This window comes from Chroicocephalus ridibundus, chromosome 7 (genome assembly GCF_963924245.1).
Source record: "Chroicocephalus ridibundus chromosome 7, bChrRid1.1, whole genome shotgun sequence".
NCBI classification, from domain to species: domain Eukaryota; kingdom Metazoa; phylum Chordata; class Aves; order Charadriiformes; family Laridae; genus Chroicocephalus; species Chroicocephalus ridibundus.
In genome coordinates, this window is record NC_086290.1 from 9294627 (window position 1) to 9314858 (window position 20232).

The following is a 20232-nucleotide window of genomic DNA, read 5'->3' on the forward strand; positions in this document are numbered from 1 at the left end:
TTTTTCTAAGTATGACAGCAGTATTGTGAAACATGAACAGAGACATACAGTAAGCTAGTCTCAGCACTGAAAAAAGTACATACTAGAAAGTGAAATTATGCTTGGACAAGCCCTCTAGTATGTGTAGCTTCTCCAAGTCCTTAATCAGTATTTGACTTCTTAGTCATCCTGTTGACTTTACTTGCTTTTGATCCCAGAATGTGGTCCGTTTCCTATTCTGTCAGGAGGCACTGGCATGCTTCTTTCAGAGCTAATCCTCTAGTATCAGGCTGCATATATTGCGCTGCTGTGTTTTAATACAATTCTTACTAATTCTTAATATTTACTAGTATATATACTTAAGATTATACCTAACGTTCTTATCGCTATGCTTAATATTCTTAAGTGTTTGCTTCTTTTAGTTAATGTTGTAATTGCCAATGTTCAGGAGACATTCTACTGTATTCTAAAAGCAAGGTTCTTCCTAAATCCTGTATGCTTACGGACTGTATACTTAGCATCTTCCTCATGGTCTTGACTGGAGAATACTTCCTTCATTTACTGCGTTTTTGTGTGTATTGATATAGTTGTTCTGCTTTGCCTTGGGCTGTAGTTGTGTTTCCTTGATGGATGAATAGCTTTCTCCGTGGATAATTTGTATATCAGTTTGTAAAACATTTTCAGATCCTTTGGGAAAGAAAAGGTATTACCCAAATCTTGGATAATTTATGTGTGTATTATTATACACTTGTTTGATACCTTTCATTATAGAACATCTGCAATGGACGAAGAGGCTCTTATCATATAGTTCTGTGACAGCTCCATTTCATGTTGTAATAACATAATGGAAAAAAGCTCGGTGGTGTAATTTTATACAAAATCTTTTCTCCTTCCCTTTGATGTAGGAATAAGTCTTTGGGGATGCTAAGACCTGCTCTACCCGGTGACTGCTAATCGGAGTTCAGGGTACTGAACAGAGAACAGGCCCCACTGTTATCTCCTTGTTTCCCCCAGCGTTTTAAGGCATCTCAGAATTATGGTGGCCGATAGAGTTACTGTTTTTAAAAACAAACTGTGCGGTCTTAGGTGATTTTTATAATTTTCAGCACAAAGTAAGTACACATAGTCATATCTCTGTTTCAAAGGCAAATATAATTCTCAGCAGAAAATTGGTTTTTAATCACAGCTAGCATCATGAGGCTTGTTGATTTAGTCGGAGAGTGAATTAAAGCCGGATGGAAAATATTTCACAGGGCAACCGTACTGCAAGAATGAAGTCTGATCAAAAGAGTCTGGGGGATTATGCAGATGTTTGCAAAAGTTTGGAAAAGGGTATTGGTATTGAAATTTTTTCTTTAACTTTCTGGCTTAAATTAATTTTGACTTTTGCAATGTAGTAAAATTAACATAATATTATTTCTATGTAACAGAAATAATGACACTGTATTAAATAACATAATAGAGAAAATGAATCATTTTGTTTCAGTAATAAGGAAATATTTTAATGCTGTTAAAATATTTCGCTTGGTTTTTTTTCCCAAATTTTATTTTATTGTAGATAATGGTATTTTATTGTGATTTTATTCTGATTTTTAGCTCCTTCATTCTCTCTTTCTTTCTTTTTTATCCTATTTTTCCTCCTGCCCAGCCCCCAAATTAGCAAATGAAATTCGGGCTTCCTATTCCATCTCTAGTGATTCATGTAATGTATAAGGGCAACATTTTCAAAATTGCTTAATTAAGTCAAGCATACAATCTGGGTAATTTTTAGTAATAAATAAGCACCTACTCTGTTGAGGCTCTTTTTAATATCTCATTTACTTCCTAGTTGCATCCCTCATGGTTAAATATCTATGAATCTGACGTGTCTTCCAAGAGTAGCACGTAGATACTAGATTCCTAAATATGCCAATTTCTTTTTTGTAAACTGTAGTCTAGGTTATAAAATGGGTTTGAATATTAGTCTGAACTCTTTATCAATTATTTACCATTATATACCAGCTGCTAGTAAGAAGGTCAACTCTATCCCAGCCAAAACATGACAAATACGAATCAGGATCATAATTGCTGTGAGCTACCATTAGGATTTAAAATCCACTAATACATTTGTATAGAGTTACTTCACAGGGACTTCTGGAGTAGAGCGTGCCGTCCCTTTGAACTTTGAACAAATGCTATTGTCAGAATATACCTATTACTTTGTTTTTCACTTCATAGTTACGTTTTGCAAATTTTCTCCTTGCAACATTAGTAAGAAGAAATATTTTATAATCAAGCTGGTCAGAACCGCAGCCACTCAGAAGCTTTCTTCTGAATGTGTGAAATTCCTCCCTGTAGCCATACAGACGTCATGTAAAACCATGCCTGGCTTCTGACTACCGCTCACGAAGAGGTGGGGGAGGAATGTCCTGCAGAAGCCTCTGCCAGGTCAGTGCAGGTGGTTTGGGTACCTCAGGACATCTACAGTGGCACCTGGCGACTGTAGTAGCCACTTGAGTCCCAGGTTCAGGCTGTGGTATCGGACACAAACATTTGTCTATCTCTGTTTCTCTTGGAAACTGCTGTGATTTATGATGTGATTTATGTTAGGTAATCAGGAGGGGATGCCATAGATCTGAAATCACAGCTCCTGTGTTCTTCTGTTATGAACTATTCCTTCAAACACACTCTTGAATGCTGGCTGTGCGTTTTGTTGGTTAATGAGAGGTATTTTTGGAAATGCAGTCCTGTTCTGTATACTTTCGCTGAAATATTTGCACGTGTATTTTAATAAGTCCTGTAACTTTCCTGCTGGAATATATTTGCATTTATTTGTATTAACTCAGTGTTTGCATTGATTGTTTTTCTAAAACAAGTCAAGGAGAGAAAAACATGAGTACAATTTATTCACAAAGAAAATAGCCTTTCACTGAAGCAGGTATTAGAATATAATGTGTTTCTGAATGCAGAAGGTGACTGGAATTTTCCCTCTATCAAATAATTCCTTAAGAAGCAAAGTTCAAATATTCTGTCATTTAAAGCCATAATTTAAAAAGCACTCTGTACAAAACCACATTCTGTCTTTTTTTCAGATTGATGTAACTCAGAGTGGTTCTCCTCTGGACAACTATTTTTAGTTTCTGCAAGCCCATAGATCCACTTAAAACACCAGTGAAGAACAATCAACTTTTCTTGGGTTTTGGTGATTTTTAAATTCACCTTTATAATTTCAAGGATTTTTTTAGCCCAGCTGCTAGAGCTTTAAAAGGAACCAGAAATCCATCATCAGAGTATATTCATAAGATCTGATTTTAAAAAGCCACCGATAAACTCTCAAGCCATGACCTTGCGGCTTTCGTGCACTCATCAGCGTTGGGCTTCAGAGAGGCTGGAGGTAATAAGCCAGGAGACTTTTTTCCTCAGGTTATAAAAGTCGGAGCGGCAAGGTTGCTATCAAGAGAGGTACGAACCCAAAGGTCTAGGCTAGAGCTGATTGAGAATCTTTTGATCTCAATTGACTTCATGGCAAAACAACAGATGCTGTTTGTAGGAACGCGGCAACTGGACGTAAAAGATTTAATGGGCTTCTTATTTTTATGGCACTGCTTACAATTAGCGATCAAGTAGTGTTTACATCTCCACTAGGCTGTACAGTTATTAATTACGCAGGGATGAGGGCCATATAAAATATACAGAAAACAAAACTACCTGTTCCACCCGTTCCAGTTTTGCTCCTTGAAGCTCCACCCCTGGGGCAGCAGCAGACTTACCAAGCACAAAACTCACTCCCAAAGGCAGGGGCGAGATCTTCACCGTGCTAGTAACGGCTGTGCCTCCTCGCGGTGATCTGTGCGGCGGCAGTATCTGTCACCTGTTGAACTGACATAAGGCAGTTAAATCGCTTGATAACCAGGACTTTATTTAACAGTGAGTTTTCTATCTTTACTTCAGCTCAGACACGGCACCTCCCAGCCCACCTCCCACAGGCACTGGGGTGAGTAACGCAGGGCACATACGCAGCGTTTGGCACGTCGGGGTGCTCTCAGTAACTGCCCCAGCCTCACGTGGGAGCTGCCCAGGAGAGCAGTGAACCGCCAGGGTTTCTTAAGAGAGAAAAGGGAGAAGTCCCCTCACTTGTAGCATCCTCTGCTCTATTCTTTTTGCACGTATGTTCGGCCCTTTTACGCCCCAGCGGGTTGCCGGCTTACTTGCTGGCTGTCCGCAATCGGCACCGCGTGTTAGTCTGCTATATCAACTAAACACAGATGTAAGTCAGCGTGCGGTAAAAACTGTAACTGTTGAATAATACACTGACGGAGTTGATACTCGGTGTATGTGGGAGATAAAATGATCATGTTATGTCTTGGTTTATGCACCCAGATCCTGTGTGTGATGAGGAAGATGGAGGAAATTCCAAGGAGTCTGTAACATAATATTTCAGTTGAAAGATAGATGAATTAATGTAATGACTCTGTAAATAACTGATCAAGAGCATAATTCCATTTCTTTCTGCAGCTATTTCACCCAAGCCTTAAGTGGTTTCCCTGCTGATACTATGAGGTATTTTGGTGAAAATGGTACAAGGAACTACCATAAATACTGTACATCGTAATCGCTTTTACCCATTTGGCATCAGTTTTAGTACCAGGCTCCCATTGCAAAGACGTGTCCTATTAATGGCTATAAAACAGCTGTTACGTAAACAACCCAGTCAAATTACTTTTGAACAGTAATTTGCTAAAAAAGACCCAAATAAAAGTTGGCGTGGGCAGCAGGGAGAAGTGGTAAGTTAACTTAGTATCCCCAAAGCAGCCAATACTATGGACCGACAAAGCAGCATTCAAAATGATGATAAAAGGAATGGCCAAGTGCTATTAATGAGAGTTTTGGTCTTGATTTTAAGCAGCTTTAGATAAGACTCAGTGTGTATAGAGCCAGTCCCCAAACTCCTACCCCCAAAATACTCACGTTTCCAATAATTTTAATTGATTTATGAATACCCAGCAACCAGCATGCATGACCTTTATGAAACTTACGCTCCATATCTTAGTCCATTATAGCGATAAAACCTCACAGTGAATATATTGTGAATAACTAAGCTTCAGCTTAATTGACTGCTAATGTCTTTTTCCTTCATGATTAATAGTGGAACTCCATCACAATGTATCTCATCAAAAACAAGCTGAGAGTAATCTCTATTTGAAACATGCCCGTTCAAACCCTAAATCATTAGAATTCTTCAGCTGTGATGGGGGCTCAGTAATTAGTCGAGTTGGAATAGACGTGTGCCATAAACAGCGTGAATCAGAACACGTCTGTTTCTAAGACTTATTATTTGTATTACTGTAGCACCTAGAGGCCACAGGCAAAATCTAAGTCTCCCCATTTTATGCGTTGCTCAGAAAAAAATGAGATCGCGAGTCCTACAGAACGCAGCCAACACCAAGGAAGGACTGTCAGTAAAGGCTGCTTGCAGAAGTGACACAAAGCAATAGGTACTGGGGTACAAAAGATGCCATCTTAGGTGCTCTTTTTGCTTTCTCTTCATATAGCGCAATTGTTATATGAAAAGAAACAGCGTCAGAGGGCAAGAAGGTAAAGGGACAGGGCTGACAGCAGCAAGGGTACAGAAGTTAGGGAAATAATGAATTTTAACAGAGAAAATAGGGATATGAAATGGAGAGGGAAGGGCAGCGATGGTGCGAAGAGAAGCGCAGAAAGGGCTGATTTGTGAGCTGAGAGAAAACCGCTGTGTGGACTGACAGCGGGGTGAGCAATGCGGGTCCTCACCGCAGGCTCTTGCCGCCGGGTCTCATGCAGGGGGCTGCGGGTGGTGCTCCGTGGCATACTGGAATCATAAAGTCAGCAACAAAAAGAGATTGAGTCAGTTACTTTACACAATTCTTCTACCCTAGGCAGCAACAACTATACTCGCATTGCTCCAGACAGCCATTTATCTGGCTTCCATGGCTGCAGGCCCCCAAACCTCCTAAGGCAACCCAGTCCACTGCCCCCTCTCCCCACACTTTTTGGAAATAAATACAGTCTTTCCCTGAATCTTTAACCTGAATCTTTCTTCCTTTTCTAAACCTATTGCTGTTTATTTGATCCACCGTGTACGCAAGAGATTAGTTTCCTTCTTTTGTAGCGCCTTTTAATCATTTGAACATTGTTTCCATAACTGCCCCTGGTTTTCTCTCCTTTAGACTAACTGATCCCAACGTTTTTCAGTTTTTCTTCGCAGCGCGTGCTTGCCAGACCTCTCGTTCTCCTTGTTACATGTCTGTGTCGCTGTGCATTCCCTGACCTTGGCCCCTGTATTCAGTGGATGCCCTGCCAGCACTGACAAGGGCAGGATTTCTCCATACATTGTGACAGCTGTAGCCCTGCTCGTCTGTCACAGTTTGTCTGGTTTGCCATAGCAGGACACTGCCTTAGGTGCAGTTTTGAGACGTAGTGTCCCGTTCCTCACTTGAAAATGTGATCTAACCTGTTGTTCTCCATCCCTCACATAGTCCCTCACACATGTTCTTACTGAACTGCTCACAAGTCTTTAAGGTCTCAGTCTGTCAAGTTAACTCTGATGGCATCCTGCAACATTCTTGGCATCCTCCCCAGCTTCACATTGTTTGTGAATCTGGTGAGCGTAGTGTGCTCAACCACCCTGGTGCTGATGGAAACATGGGCTAACCCCACCAAGATGGACCACTGACGGACCACCACACTGTAGCCTTTCGCTGTGGCTGGGAGCCACTGGAAATAATGTGGTGGAAACAGTTTTGTAGATACTTGTTCTAGTTCTATTCAGATGATGTTTCTCTCTTCCTCACGAAACTGTCCTGGACGGTTCCAGACCATGCTGGAAGCCCTTCTGAATCAAGATAGATGACATTTACTGCTCTCCTATCCACAGGCTTGTTACCCTATTAAGGAAAGAAATTAGATTCGTTTGATGTGATCTGCTCTTGATAAATTAATGGTGGCTATTAGTGGTCATTTAGTTTTTGTCTAGGTGCTTGCAAAGCTCATTTGATTATTTTTTCCAGAACTTTTATTGGGACTTCAAGAGAAATTGTGTCTGTTGATTGGTGGAGGAGTCAACACAGCGATGGGTGGTACAGGAAGACAGAAGTACTCAATACTCTGTATTCTGTGGCTGGCTCGTCTGTAATTCCTCAGTCCCTTCTCATCTCCCTGTTCCTTTCTAACCTGTTCCCACCTTAGGCTGAAATCTTTGTCACTGCTATTAATTACGCTCACCATCCCGTCAGATGGACCTTCCTGGTGAGGTTTGATTCAAAAGATACTAAAAAAAGATCAAACACTTCTCTCGCGTGCTGACAGCTTTCCTTCTACCTTGCAGTCTCTTGAGACCCAGGCTGGCTAAGAGAGCGCTGGGGCTGCTCCTGTCAGCCATCCATCCCTGTCCCAGCACACTGCCTCCTCCATGGTGACAGTCCTGTGGTCTGTGATCTTACTGTGAGCCGGATTGTGAAACTGATCTCGATTAACAAACAGCCTGCCCCAAGCCGAAGTGTTTCACTTGCTTGTGTTTGAGGTTTTCCCTCCTTAAAAAGGCTCATGTTCACTGTTTCTAGAGTTGGCATCTCCCCTCGCGTTTTCAGCTGTTTCCTTCTTGCTGGTTAGAAACAAATTTCAGGTGGTCTCCTTTCTTCATCTTATAAAACCCCCTTGTCATCAACTGATGATACGGCTTTAGGACACGTAGTAAAGTGTGTCCCTAAGGTCTTCCCTAAGTTCTCCTTTTTTCTAGCACCATATAAGGGCCGCCTGTGCCGAGCGCAGGGAAAATGGGCACTTGAGGACCCTTTTACGGCCACGGGCTTCCTACAATAAGGACCTGCGTGAGAACAAGGGTTGTGGTGCCCCGTGCTGAGCTCCTCATGCTGGGGGACATTCCCGCACACCTCGGGAGACGCACCTCGGTCGCTGGCTGCTGAAACGCCGCGGCGGGGCTGGGGAGCAGGGGGCAAACAGCACAGCAGCGCACCCCTCGCCCCGTTTATCCCTTCATCCCCCCGCCCCGTGGTTCTCTCTGCCGGCGGCCGGGCAGCAGCGGCCGGGGGTCGGGAGGGGTAGGGGGAAGCCCCCGCCGGTCCGGGGCCGGTCCCCGCGGGGCGGGAGCGGGGCAGCGCCGTCCCCGCCGCAACCGGCAGCGACGCCCCCGTGGCGGGGGCGCGGATGGTCTCTCCCGGGTCGGCGGGAACCGCTGTGACACCTGCTGGCGGCGGCGGGACGAGGCGGGCCGGCTCACGGCGGGCGGAGCGCAGCGGAGGGGAGCGGAGCGGAGCGGAGAGACCGTGCCCGCCGCGGGGCGCTCCGCGGTGATGCGCGGCCGCCCCCCGGTGCGGGGCACGGCGGGGCCGGGCGTCCCCTGAGCTTCGGCGGGGCACTGCGGTAGCGGCGCTGCCGCGGCGGCGGCTCCGCGCCCCCCGCCCGTCCTCCCCTTTCTCCTCCTCCTCCTCCTCCTCCGCCGCGCCACTTCCAGGGGAGGCTGGTGTCATGCGGCTGGCGCCGAGGGAGGGGTGCCCGGGGCCGCAGCGGCAGTGAGAGGCGCCGAGCCGAGCCCCCTGCGATGACAGCCATGAAGGAGCAGCCGGCGCACCCGGGCGGCAGGGGGAACCCGCCGCCGCCGCAGCCCGACCAGGTGGGACCCGCGGCGGGAGGCGCCGGGGGATGGAGGGGGGATTGGGGGTGGGGGGGGAAGGTACGCGCCGGCGTCCCGGGGAAGTTGTGCGGAGCAGGGTACAAGTCCGAAGGGGGGAGAGGGGGGCGGACGCCCGCGGGGCAGCTCGGCCGGGGGAAGCGGGAGCCCCGCTGAGCCACCTCGGGGGATGCGGAGGGAGCGGCGGTGCCGCCCGGAGGGTCCCAGCCTTGTCCGGCCGCTCCTCGGGGCTGGGGTGTCGGTCAGCCCCGAGCCCGGCGGCAGCGGTCCCGCAGGAGTTTACGCTCCGCTTCCCCGCCAGTTGCGCCGGGGGGAGACACGCGGGCGGGGGGATCCTGCCCTGCCGGCCGCGGGGACCGGGGGAGAGAGCGGTGGCACCGGGGGAGCGGGCCGGGGCTGGCGGTGCGGGGCGGCCGGGAGCGGGGCGCGGGGGACGCCCTGTGCCCGCGGCGGGGCTGCCCGGGGGCCGCGGGGCCGCGCTCCGCATCGACGCCTGGTCCGCCGGGGGGGTCGGGGAGGGGTCCCGGGGGGTTTTGGCGGCGGCCGGGCGGCGGTCGCGTCCCTCGGCCCGACGGGTGCCTCCCCGCGGGCTGGCGGGGCTGCGGCCGGCCGGGGTACCCGTGTCTCTCGGTACCGGCTCGCTGTCGAAGCGGGCGAGTCGCGGGCGGCTTCCCCGTGTGAGGGCTGGGTACCGGGGGAGCGGCTGAACTCGGCTGCCACCATCACAAAATCGAAGTTTTCATTACCAGACCGTTATCTATCGCTCCGGGGCGATGGCGATAGCGCATCGGGAGGGATGGGGCTGTGCGCGCCCCCACCCAAACCCCCGGTGGGCACCCCCCGGTGCTGCGGCGGGGCCGAGCCGGAGCCTCTCACCTGCCCTCCCCGACCGAGGGTGAGCCGCCCCCCCCCGCCCCCCGCGCAGCTCGCCCGCAAACACCTAAAAATGTGCTAATTCCAACGGTATTCCGAGATTGAGGGTTTTTTTTTACACATTGTCAGGACTCGCCGCTTTCTGTTTCGAACTCCGGGGTGCCCAAGGGGGCTTGCAGGAGGTGGGGAGCCGCGTTTCACGTTTTCAGTCTCTGTTAGGTGCATTTCCAGAGCTTAATTTTCTCTGGAATGCTAACATTGGGTGGAAAACGCCAACAGTGGAAGCTGCTATCCAGAGTCATGTTTTAGAAAGCCCGTACCCGAGTATCCAGTCCTCCATGCACACCCAGGCTGTGCGTTAAGCTTCTGGGTCGTCCTTCCAGTATCACTGAACCCATTCATTTAAATAAATTTAAAGATACGTGCTTTTTGCTGAAAAGTGTCTGCATTATGGTACGTTTTCATGTAATACCGATAAAATAATACATTAGAGTTTGAGGAGCCTTGTTGAATAAATTAATTGCATAAGTTACATTACCTGAAAGAGATGGGTAACTTCCATCAGTAGTTAAATTTCATGTAAATAGCAGAATTTATGGAAAAGTCAAGATCATTTTAAATAGTCTCAGAGGTTCACAGAGCTCGTAAATTTCAGGGACATTGTTTTGCTTTAGAGGGATACTGCTTTTAGATGTAATAAAAAGTACTTGAACTTAACCAATCTTTATTTCTTTATGTTGAATCCAGACATGTTGAATTGCCAGAATGGCTTTTTGGTTTTGGAGGCGGAAATCTTTTTAAAGCAGGCTTAATACTATATGCCAGAAATTACCGGTTTCATTGCTCTTTTAGGTTGTAATGAGGAACAGCACTAAGTTCTCAATTTAAAACACGCTAAATATTAGGAATTTATCCCAAATACAAAAATATTATTACCCGAGTCCTCTGGAGTTCTCAGCCTCTCTCAGGGGTGGATGGGGACACCACTGGTCTACCTGCTGTGCCCGGCTGCATGAAGCGTAAATGTGATATCCTGTATATTTGCATCAGTTTTTTTCCAGACCAAGTTTGGTTTTCTTGGTAAAAATTGATACTTAAACAGCTAAACAGCTTTTACCTGTTGCTTTAGGTGCTAGGGATGTCATGCGGTATATAATGGCATCATATCCAAAAGGTTGCTTTTAATGGATGGCAAGTCTTTCTATGGCTTTAAATGCTCATAGTCAGGATGCAGGCCTGAGTCCTGTGGCGAGCTCTGTACAGTGGGGCTGGGCTTGGTGGATCTCTGTGAACACCAAGGCCACGCACGCGCCCTCACAGCAGCTGAGATGTACGCTCAGCCCTGGCCGGCGCTTGGACACAGGCTGTGTCTGACTCTAGGTTTGTGCTGGAAACCATCCTTAGTGCAGCAGTGGGAAGTGGCTGTGACCTTAATAGAGGAATATTATGGGTTAGAAGCTTTTTGTTGGCTTTTTGTGGTTACGGTTAACATGCACGTTACATGCTGCAGCCATGATGTATGCTGTGGTGGCCATGGGGAGAAGAGCAAACAGTGGCTCATATGTTCACCGTGGTTTTCCATATCCCATAGCAGCGTCTGCTTGGTCCATGTGGAAAATACAGCATTCTTAAGGGCCCTCAAGAAATCCATCTCTGTCTGGGTACTCTTGTTTAACGTTGCATTTTGCTTGGTGAGCACGTATAAAGTTGTAGTGTTACTTCAGGTGATGCCTGTAGTTTATTTATTTATTTTTAATGAGGAGCTGCGTCTGCATTGAGAGGGTTTCCTGAGATAGCAGGAACAGCTGGTAAGAAGTGGTTGGACCTGTGGGAAGTCCAAAAAGGAGCAAGGAATTACAACAAGATTTTCTAAGTGTAGATCTCTTCTGATTTCAAAGTCTGGTTTTACAGATACTCCTGAGAATGGTCATACTGAAGTTGATGTATCTGTGGTAAATTTATAGACTTGGTATCTGAGGTGTAATTTCAAGTTACAGCAGGCTAATGTTGGGACTCTCCACTTAAATAAAAGCTTGGATGGACTGACTGAAGCATCCATGGCCATCAGCTTATAAATAAATTGGATACAACTTCACATCCAACGCTTCCCCTGATGGTATTTTTAAACCAAGCCTCCCCTGGGCCAAGGCATCTAATAACAACTTCCATTAACAGTGCTATTGATGTTTCGGCAATCGGTTTGATAAATTACACAGATTTATTCTCAACTCTTTGCTAAATGATGACTGATATTTATTGCCAAAATTACAGTTTTATGTTCAGATGATATATCTGTAGAAAAGAAAATAGCTGTAAATTACTTGTATATCTGCTCATTTCTGGAAAGCTCTATCAAAGCACTCAGACTTAGGTCGTTTGAGCGTTTGTGTCGGGAGTGAATGTGGCTCCCTCAGTTCCTCTTAGAGAGTTCAAAAAATAGTGTTTTTCATCTTGTAGCTTTTAAGAACCGTCTCCTGGGGTCTTGGACAATGATGTTTAGTGATCATTTTTAGAAGGCACAACCATTCGGTAGTCAGTGGACACAACTTATTTGAAAAATATAATGTACCTGTATGACTTGCTGGTTGATGAATGTTGCTGTCTTTGCAGATGAAGAACTAAGATAATTCCTCTAGGTATTACCTTTGTGAGCCTTCAGTCTGTTTACAAAAAACTAGATGATCTACACCACCTGGTGCTACTTGCTGTTCTTTGGGTACATGGAAGACAGACCTTTGAAATTTATAATCATTCTCTCCTGAGCCTCTCTCACTCTTCCAACTTAAGGTCTTTTTAAAATTGATTTTAAACCAGAAAAAACCCCACAGATTTTTTTTTTCTTTACAATGTATTCATTTTAGAATCTACTATGTTATAGTGCTTAAAAACAGGTAAGGGAATATGAAATCAGTCTGCATTGTGTTGCGATAAGTAGGGAGATTATTTGGTAAGCATTTAAATTACATGTTTAGTATACATACAAGCACAACTGACTACTGTTTGCTTCACTGCCTTGATTTAAAGAGTTGAATTTTCTCTGTCTCAGGACCAGTTTCTGTGGTCACCAAACAAGGGCTGTATTCTAAAAGCACATCTGAACAAAAGAGAACAATCTGTGGTTTATTTTTCAGTGACTAACGCCAAAATGGTTTATATTCTCATGTCTTCCTTTGTTGCCTTACTTCTTTTTCCCAAAGGTAGACTCTGATCTTGCAGTGGGAAAAATGTTGATGGATAGCTGTGTCTGTCCAGAGCAGTGTTCATCGTAATGGGGTTTTATCAAGGTAAAAGGGCTCTCCCCTGCCCCACTCAGGTCATCTTGAGCTTGGTGGGTCAGGGAGAAACTTGAACTCTTAATCGTATACGTACCACAGTTCCAGTAATGTGAAAGATTAGGTTAGGTAGTCAAGTCCCTGTCCCCTGCTCTTGGTTGTGTTCAGAGTTGGATTCGGGCTGAAAAAAGAAATTCTGTTCTAGTACGTGATCCGAAGTGACTTTGCGTTTTTCCTTCTTAGCAACCTAGCGGAACTTTGTACTTGTTTTATTGCAGCAGTAGATCCAACGTACTGGTTTGCAAGGTTCGATATAACACCAGAAACATCAGGTAAAAAAAAAGCTAACAAAAGCGGAGAAATAAGGTTATATTATTATGCCCGGAACATTTCGTAAAGAGTTAATATCTGAATCTTAGCTTTAACTTTTAAATTCTAATTTGTACACTATATATATGCCACACTATATCCATGCTGGGTCCAGAAAGAAGTATTAGAGGCTTGCAATATCTGTTGTATCTGTTGAATATACGACCAGCAGCACAAGAAGCTTATGTGAAAGTGTTACTAACTGGTGGTTTGGAATATCATTCAGGGTTCGGGTTCAGGGGAAGACACGGGACGTATCATCTTTCAAATACTACATGCGGCCTTGATTCCCTTTCTCTTTGCCGTGTGGCTGTTCCGATGTAATTCAGTCACGTACCTGATGGTGATCAGTACAAAAAACCTGAAGCTCATCTTCCATCTTTGTTGCGTTTCTAATCTTCTGGTCTGAGCTCCGTGGAGCAGGGGCGAGTAGGATCTCACTTTTGGCGAAGTGCTTCTTATGTTAATTAAGAAGCGTCATTTTATAGGACATCTTGTAAACAGTCGGTAGTATAGGATCTCAGGTAGTTAAGAGGGCAGTCATATATTGGTTTTTGGGGTTTTTTAATGTTTGTATAGCACATAAGCGTGTTTCTCTCTACATCCCAAATTCAGAAGCGATTTCTGAAGAGAAACTCACTTTTTCTAATGCAGAGAACTTTACAAAGAACTTTCCAGTGCTCGATCCACCCCCTGCCCTGGGAATCTGCCAGGAGCACAACTGTGACGACGTCTCCATCGGGGGACGCAGGGCAAGGCAATCATGCTGATGCTCTCTCGCTCCTTGTACCCTCCCCTCAGGGTTCCCATGCCTTTTGGCAGGTTCTCTGCGTCTTGCTTTCAGAACAGCGGGTGGGAATCTCTGCAGCGTAACACAGCACCTGATTTTTCAGTGTTTAGAGCTCTCCACTTTGCAGGTGGATTAGAGGGATTACTTAATGCAGTAAATCAAAAACTGTGAAACAGGGCAATCTTTTTGGCTCTTCTGCGTCAACGTGGATTGCAGGCATGCTGTAGGTTACAGAGTAGCCCCAGATATTTGAACATACATGTTGTATTAGCTATTTTAAAACATACTTTCTATATTTCTTTCCAGTATCTTCCAATGGAAGGTATTGCTTCAGGCAAGCTATTTTGATAATTAACAACAGGGAGGAACTCTTTAAGCAAACAGAGATGATGTTTGATGTTATTCTAGAATTTGAAAGCCATCATTTTAGCGTTTTTTAATAACTGGCTCGCAAATATGGACAGCCTTTCTTCCTGTAGTGGTAATAAAGATGAATGTAATATGTGATCCCTAGAAAAGTATCTTAGGTTTTGTTGTTGTTGTTGGGTTTCTTTTCTTTTCTTTTCTTTTTTTTTTTTTTTTTTAAACTAATAGAGCTTTGAACTATGCCTGACCTATGGAAAAACATTTAGGTTTACGGGACTGTACTTCACATGTTACACTTTCTTTAACTGGAAAACATAGGCAGATTCATCCGCTGCTACAAATGCCTGTGTCCTGCCAGCAGGTAGCTGTAATTTGTTGACACCGTCTTTGTAACTCTTATAAGACCTGTGTCATATTTCAAGTCCATGCATTAGCCACGAAATCTCGACTGTCTCAAACTTTGTCCCTTTCCACTTTAATCATACGCTTCTTTTATGCTCCACTCAGCTGCATCGAATAACGTTCATGAATATATGATAGTAAAAAGAACAATGCTGATGGTGACTGATGATGATAAATTACTGTATTTATCCATTAGGAAGGACATTGGATGACCTACAGATCTGAGGCTGAAGCTAAAAGACCTTTCCTAATCGTTCTTAACACTGCTGGCAACAGCCACATAACTTATTATGGGTTATTTATTCAGAGAATCTGTAAATAGTTTTGAACGTTTCTAAACGAAGATAAAAGCGCTCTGACGTTTGGAGGATGTTGTCTAAGAAGATCAATTAGGAAGTATTAAACAATGTTATAATTTAAGGAAAATAAAGGTTCTTTAAAGGCTTTTGGGGGTTATTTTAGGCTGCCTGCGGCAATGTTTGCAATTTACATTCCTTTGGGGAGGAAAAAAAGAAGCATTTCGTAGCTTTCCAGAAAACAAACTGGGCAAACGTCAGAGTTTTCTTTTTGGAAATAAGGAGAGAATTCCAAATGCTAGTGGGAGAACCATTAAACTTGTTTGAAATGCTGGTCAAGTGCAAGAAACTAAATCAAACACTGCCAGTGCGACTGATCATTCATCCTCTGTGTTTGTTCTTTCTGCTCCTCATGGCGCAGAGGCTGCTGCCTTCCTTTCCCCCTTTCCCACCCCAAGGCTTCAGAGACGGGTTAAATCAAAACATTTTATATGTATTAGATGTAATATATATTAGGGGAGTCTTTCAGAGTAAGAATTCGAGCTTAAGTACACTTAATTAGGAGTAATGATGTGCTGTGATTTTGAATCACATGGAAGAACAGTTCAAATCGGATGGCCTAATGACGGTTCTGAACAAGCACAAAATGGCTATAAAAATTGGGTGGCTTGAGTCAGAAAAAGTGCAGTTCAAGAAGATCTTCTCAGTAGTCCCTGCTGGAAAACTGCTTTTATCAATTCCTACCCGATTTGTGAAGATTTCTGCAATATCTTAGTGTGAACAGCAACACAAGAAAGATCCTACCGAAAAGTTTAGTCAAGGGCCTTCTTGTTCCAGGGCGCAAATGATTGTATCGGGTAATGAGATGTCATCAAGCATAAATATAACTTTAAATCTTCCTGAGGTAATAAGCCCACAAAGTCAGAAGACTTTGAAATGAGCGAGTAGCTGCAACTCCAGGAAATTAGTTGCAAAAGTTTCTTTTTTATTTTTAATTCAAAGGTTCATTGTATTGAATGCAATGCAATGCAATTGAATATATGTTACATTTTGGTCCCTGAGATGGCTGAAAATAATTCTATATCCTGCCCCATTCCTAAAGTGCTTATTTACATGGATTTCCCCACTGAAGTCAGTGGCACAACTTGTGTGAATAATGTCTGTAGGACTAACTGTATAATTTGCACTGTAATAATTTTCGTTACGTCTCGGGGAAAAAAAAAAGTCCTTGGGCACACAGGAAGTTGGATGGAGCTTTAGTACTCAAGCTGCATGAAAGGTAGTTACCAAAATGTTGTCACTGGCATTCTCCAAGGTTTTTGGTAACAGCGTTCAGTGTTGTGGCATGTTTTCCAATTCAAAAGGACAGAACTACATTTCTAGTATTTTGTGCCAGGCTCTGGAAAGGTTCCTGAGGGCAGCCGTCAGTTTATGCAAGTCGTTTGCTCGCTTGATACGAGAAAGACAGGGTTTATACCTATATATAGTATATAAATTTTCTTGTATGATGTGCAGGTTCTCTACGTGCAATTCTGTACTGAAAAGGGGATTTGCCCCCTTTTGGGTCCTGTTACTGTAGGTAGAAATGAACTGGATGTTAGAGTGCTAAGTAGCAGTGTTAAGACCCTACATTGCTCATTTCATTTTGGCATAACTCGTGACAACTGAAGGAAGGAGGATGAAAGCTCATCTGGATGGGTCTGTGAAGACTCTAGTGAAGTCTTTTTTTTTTGGTGGTGACTATTTGGATTATGTCCTTAGCTATTTTCTTTTGTCCCTCTGCGCTCCCTTTTTAGACTCGTTTCTGATTCTGTAAAATGCCGTGTTCTGCACGAGCAGTTCTCAACACTCTCTCACTACTTTCTCCCTTCAGTTTTGTTACATCTCCAGGTGATTCTCTCCTGTATCATACCTTTTTTCCCCTCAGCTTCCCATCTCTAATCTTCTATGCATCGGAGTTTTCCTAACGCTCTTCTTCCAACGGCCCTTCTGCCTGCCTCTGCCAATGTGGTGTTTCTCTTTGTAAGCCAAGCAATGTCTTTGTCGCCTTACTCTTACTCCCCCGTTACTAATCATTTGAAGACCGATACTTCCCTTGTGATCCAGTGGTTTCGTTATGTATTGGGAAACTATTAGGTTTCACGCCATGGAAGAGAATAGACTCTTGGTAAACAAGAGTTTCATTGTGGTAACCTGTCTCAGCTGCCCAAATGGTGTCTTTAGTGGTAGCAAGAGAAGACAGACAGACATTTGATAGAATCTTATTCTATTAGAAAAACTCCATGCTCTAGTTTCCTATCCCATAACATTAATGACATTAATATACAGTAAGCTTGTAGTTTAAAGAATGCACTGGTCAGCACATGAAAATGGAGTAATCCTCATGAAAATATATACGGATATGTCAGAGAAAATCTGCATTCGTATTTCTGATCTCTGCTGTATTTACACACATAAACATAACCACATACGAGCAGAATGTTCTGACTTTCGTGGTAGGTGGTATCATCTTCATACAAGAATTTAGGAAAAGGAGGTTCCTTCTCTTCTTCCTCGTACAATTAACTGTAACACAGAAAGCCCCTGCTTATTCAAGACAAAGAAAAACGTGAGGAGGAAAGGCTTTAGCGTACTAATTCTGCGGGCAGCGTGGCCTTATGTATCAGGGGATATCTTTTTACTCTTATTTACATCCTGTACACCAAGAATCTGCTATAGCTGTCTCGCTCCATACAACCCATATGGAGAGATGATAGATAATTTCTGGAAGAAGCACGTGCAGGGCCATATATCATGTCAGCAGGGGAATATATTCAGTGTGTAACAAAAAAGTAAGCTTTTTCACTGAAAATGTCCTTTTCCTGAGGTCTGTTTACATCCCTCATTCTGGCCACCTCCTTGCATTATTTTTACTTAGGCCTACAATACCCAGCCCAGCTGGGGATCCAAATTGGGCTTTTTATTCTAAAAACCAACCAACCAACCAAACCGAGAACAATAACAACAAAAAAACCCAACCCAGAACAACTCTCCCCCTCAAAACCAGCTTTGAGACTTTTCCCCTTATCCTTTGCTTCTTTCAGGTTATACTTTATTAAATGTGTTATTTGTATCTAGGAAACTGTCAGTTATATTCTTCATAAGTCTTGCCTTATTTCTGAGCGGGCAAAGATTCCTTTCTAAAACGTGAGCTAGGCAAGCGCGGTGCGATGTGATGCCAGCTTTTGCTTTGGTTCATCTCACAGTTGCCAGCCTAAGTGGACTTAACAGCACTTCTTTCCTGGGATGAAATGGTGCTTCAGCAAAGGACTTTTTCCTCTTCCCTCTAAAAAGGAAGAACAGTTTCTGCCAGAGTAACGCATTGAAAGTGTAAAGAAAATAAATGTCCTTACCTGCTGTTGTTAATATCTTTTAAACTACTATAACTTACAAAGTTGTAATTCTCTTTTCTCTTAATTACCTATTCCTTTTCTTTTTGTCAGGCTTCCTTCTTCCATCTCCCCTGCAGTGGGGTGGGGGAGATGCTGAATGGGTTTGCTTATCTCTAGGCAAGGAATTACTTCCACTGAAGTAATATTCTCTGAGCGTTCGCATGTGAGTTTGCCCTTCGGCGTTCCTTTGGTCTGCAGTAAATTTCGGTATTGCAGTGCAATAACTCTTGGGTAAACCCGTGGTAGCATTTTAGTTTGGATCAAAAATGTACCAGTGAAACAATCCTGATCGTACTTACTGTGCTTCGGCTTGCACCCCAGAGCAGTTTCAGAGCGTGAGCTGGATTCCTTTAGGATGAAATTAAGCAAACTGATGTGCTGCAGGAGCAGGCTTGGGGTGCTCCAGCTGCTAATGGGCGTTTGGTCCCCAGGCTCAGACTGGAGCTGGTCCACGTAACCCCCAGAACACGCAGGTTGTGGACATCAGGTCCTTAACACGAATGGTTTCTCTCTGCAGTTCCGCTCCCCTCTCCTTGCTAATACACACATAGCTTTAACACACACAGGTGGGGATGCATAAGTGCATATATTTAAAAGCAATTGTGTGCTTTTGTTTTGTTTTGTTTTTCATTTGGTTGTAGGCCCGATGCAACTGCTTCTAAGGCTTTTTTTTTTTTTCTTACAACGCTGGATTTATTTTTTTTTTCTTACATGTTTGGAGGTATTTCATTGCGATTTTCCAAACATACCAGTGTTTGTTGCCTCCTCAGGTAAGATGGAAATACACTGGCAAAAACGAATGGGTTGTAGGTGGTGAGGAGGTCTCAGTTTCACTAGAGAGATGTGAGGAGCACCTAGATTCTGAGCGTAGGAGACAGAATAGACACAAAGAAAGAAAATGAATATGAGTCTTGCTGGAGGTTTATAGATCTTAGGATCTTTTGTAACCGAGACTTTTCCATAGTGCTATGTAGGTGGATGTATCTGAAAGAGTACCGCTAACGTGAAAGAGGATGGAGATTAGGAAATCGGAGATTAAAAGCCCTTGTTCTCTTCTTGGCTGGTTGCAGGATTTCTGTATGACTTGGGTAGGTCCTTGAAGGCTGCAATTTCAGAAGTGTCTGCAGAGTTTGAGGGGTGGTGTTGTTCTGGGAATTTGAAATCCCAGAGTTGCCTGTGATGGACAAGACGACCTCCAGTGCTTTCAAGATTACTTGACATCTTGGAAAACTGGATTGCCTTTTTAAAGTGTTATCGGGCAATAAAATAGAGAGGTATCTCGCAAATGGGGAGTGGTCTGTTGGTAAGACAGTGGTTTTTCTGGTATGTGCTGGTATTTCTGTACTTACATGAGAACAACACACCTATTTACACTTAGGAGCGTGCTCACAATCCAGACGAGTTGCAGGAAGGTAGCATTACTGGTAGTTGGCTAAGGCTCTGGATTTCTGCCCTGAAAACAGGAACTTAAGACAATACTGAAAGTAGTGATCACAGTGGTTGTCATTTAAGGTGCAGTTACTACTACCAAAGTGTCGCACTTCCGTAAGGCTGCCTTTGTGGTGATACTGGGTGATGTCCATGGGCAGCTGCGATAAAGCATGTGTTGCTCCTGCTGAGGAATTACAGCAGAGTTTGTTAATAACCGTCCTTGAAACCATCAACGCAGGCTGATTCGGAAATGCCATGTGCAGGATTTTCCATTCATTTCAGTATGGGTTGCTTCTGTGCATGGAGTTTCTCATGAGAAAATTTGTGAAGTCTTGAAAAAAGACTACATTAAGAACAC

At 44.2% G+C, this 20232-nt stretch overlaps 1 protein-coding gene across 2 annotated transcripts in view; it reads left to right on the top strand.

The window, feature by feature from the left end:
- Positions 1-20232, top strand: part of DPP10 (dipeptidyl peptidase like 10) — a 544973-nt gene that overhangs the window by 247881 nt on the left and 276860 nt on the right. The window contains exon 1 of one of the 2 annotated variants that reach the window (XM_063341610.1): positions 8187-8626. The exons of the other annotated variant lie outside the window; for it this stretch is intronic. Coding sequence (XP_063197680.1) covers positions 8555-8626 — 72 coding nt within the window. The 5' untranslated portion in view covers positions 8187-8554. Of the gene's footprint in view, positions 1-8186; positions 8627-20232 lie in introns of those variants that run through there. 2 annotated transcript variants of the gene reach the window in all.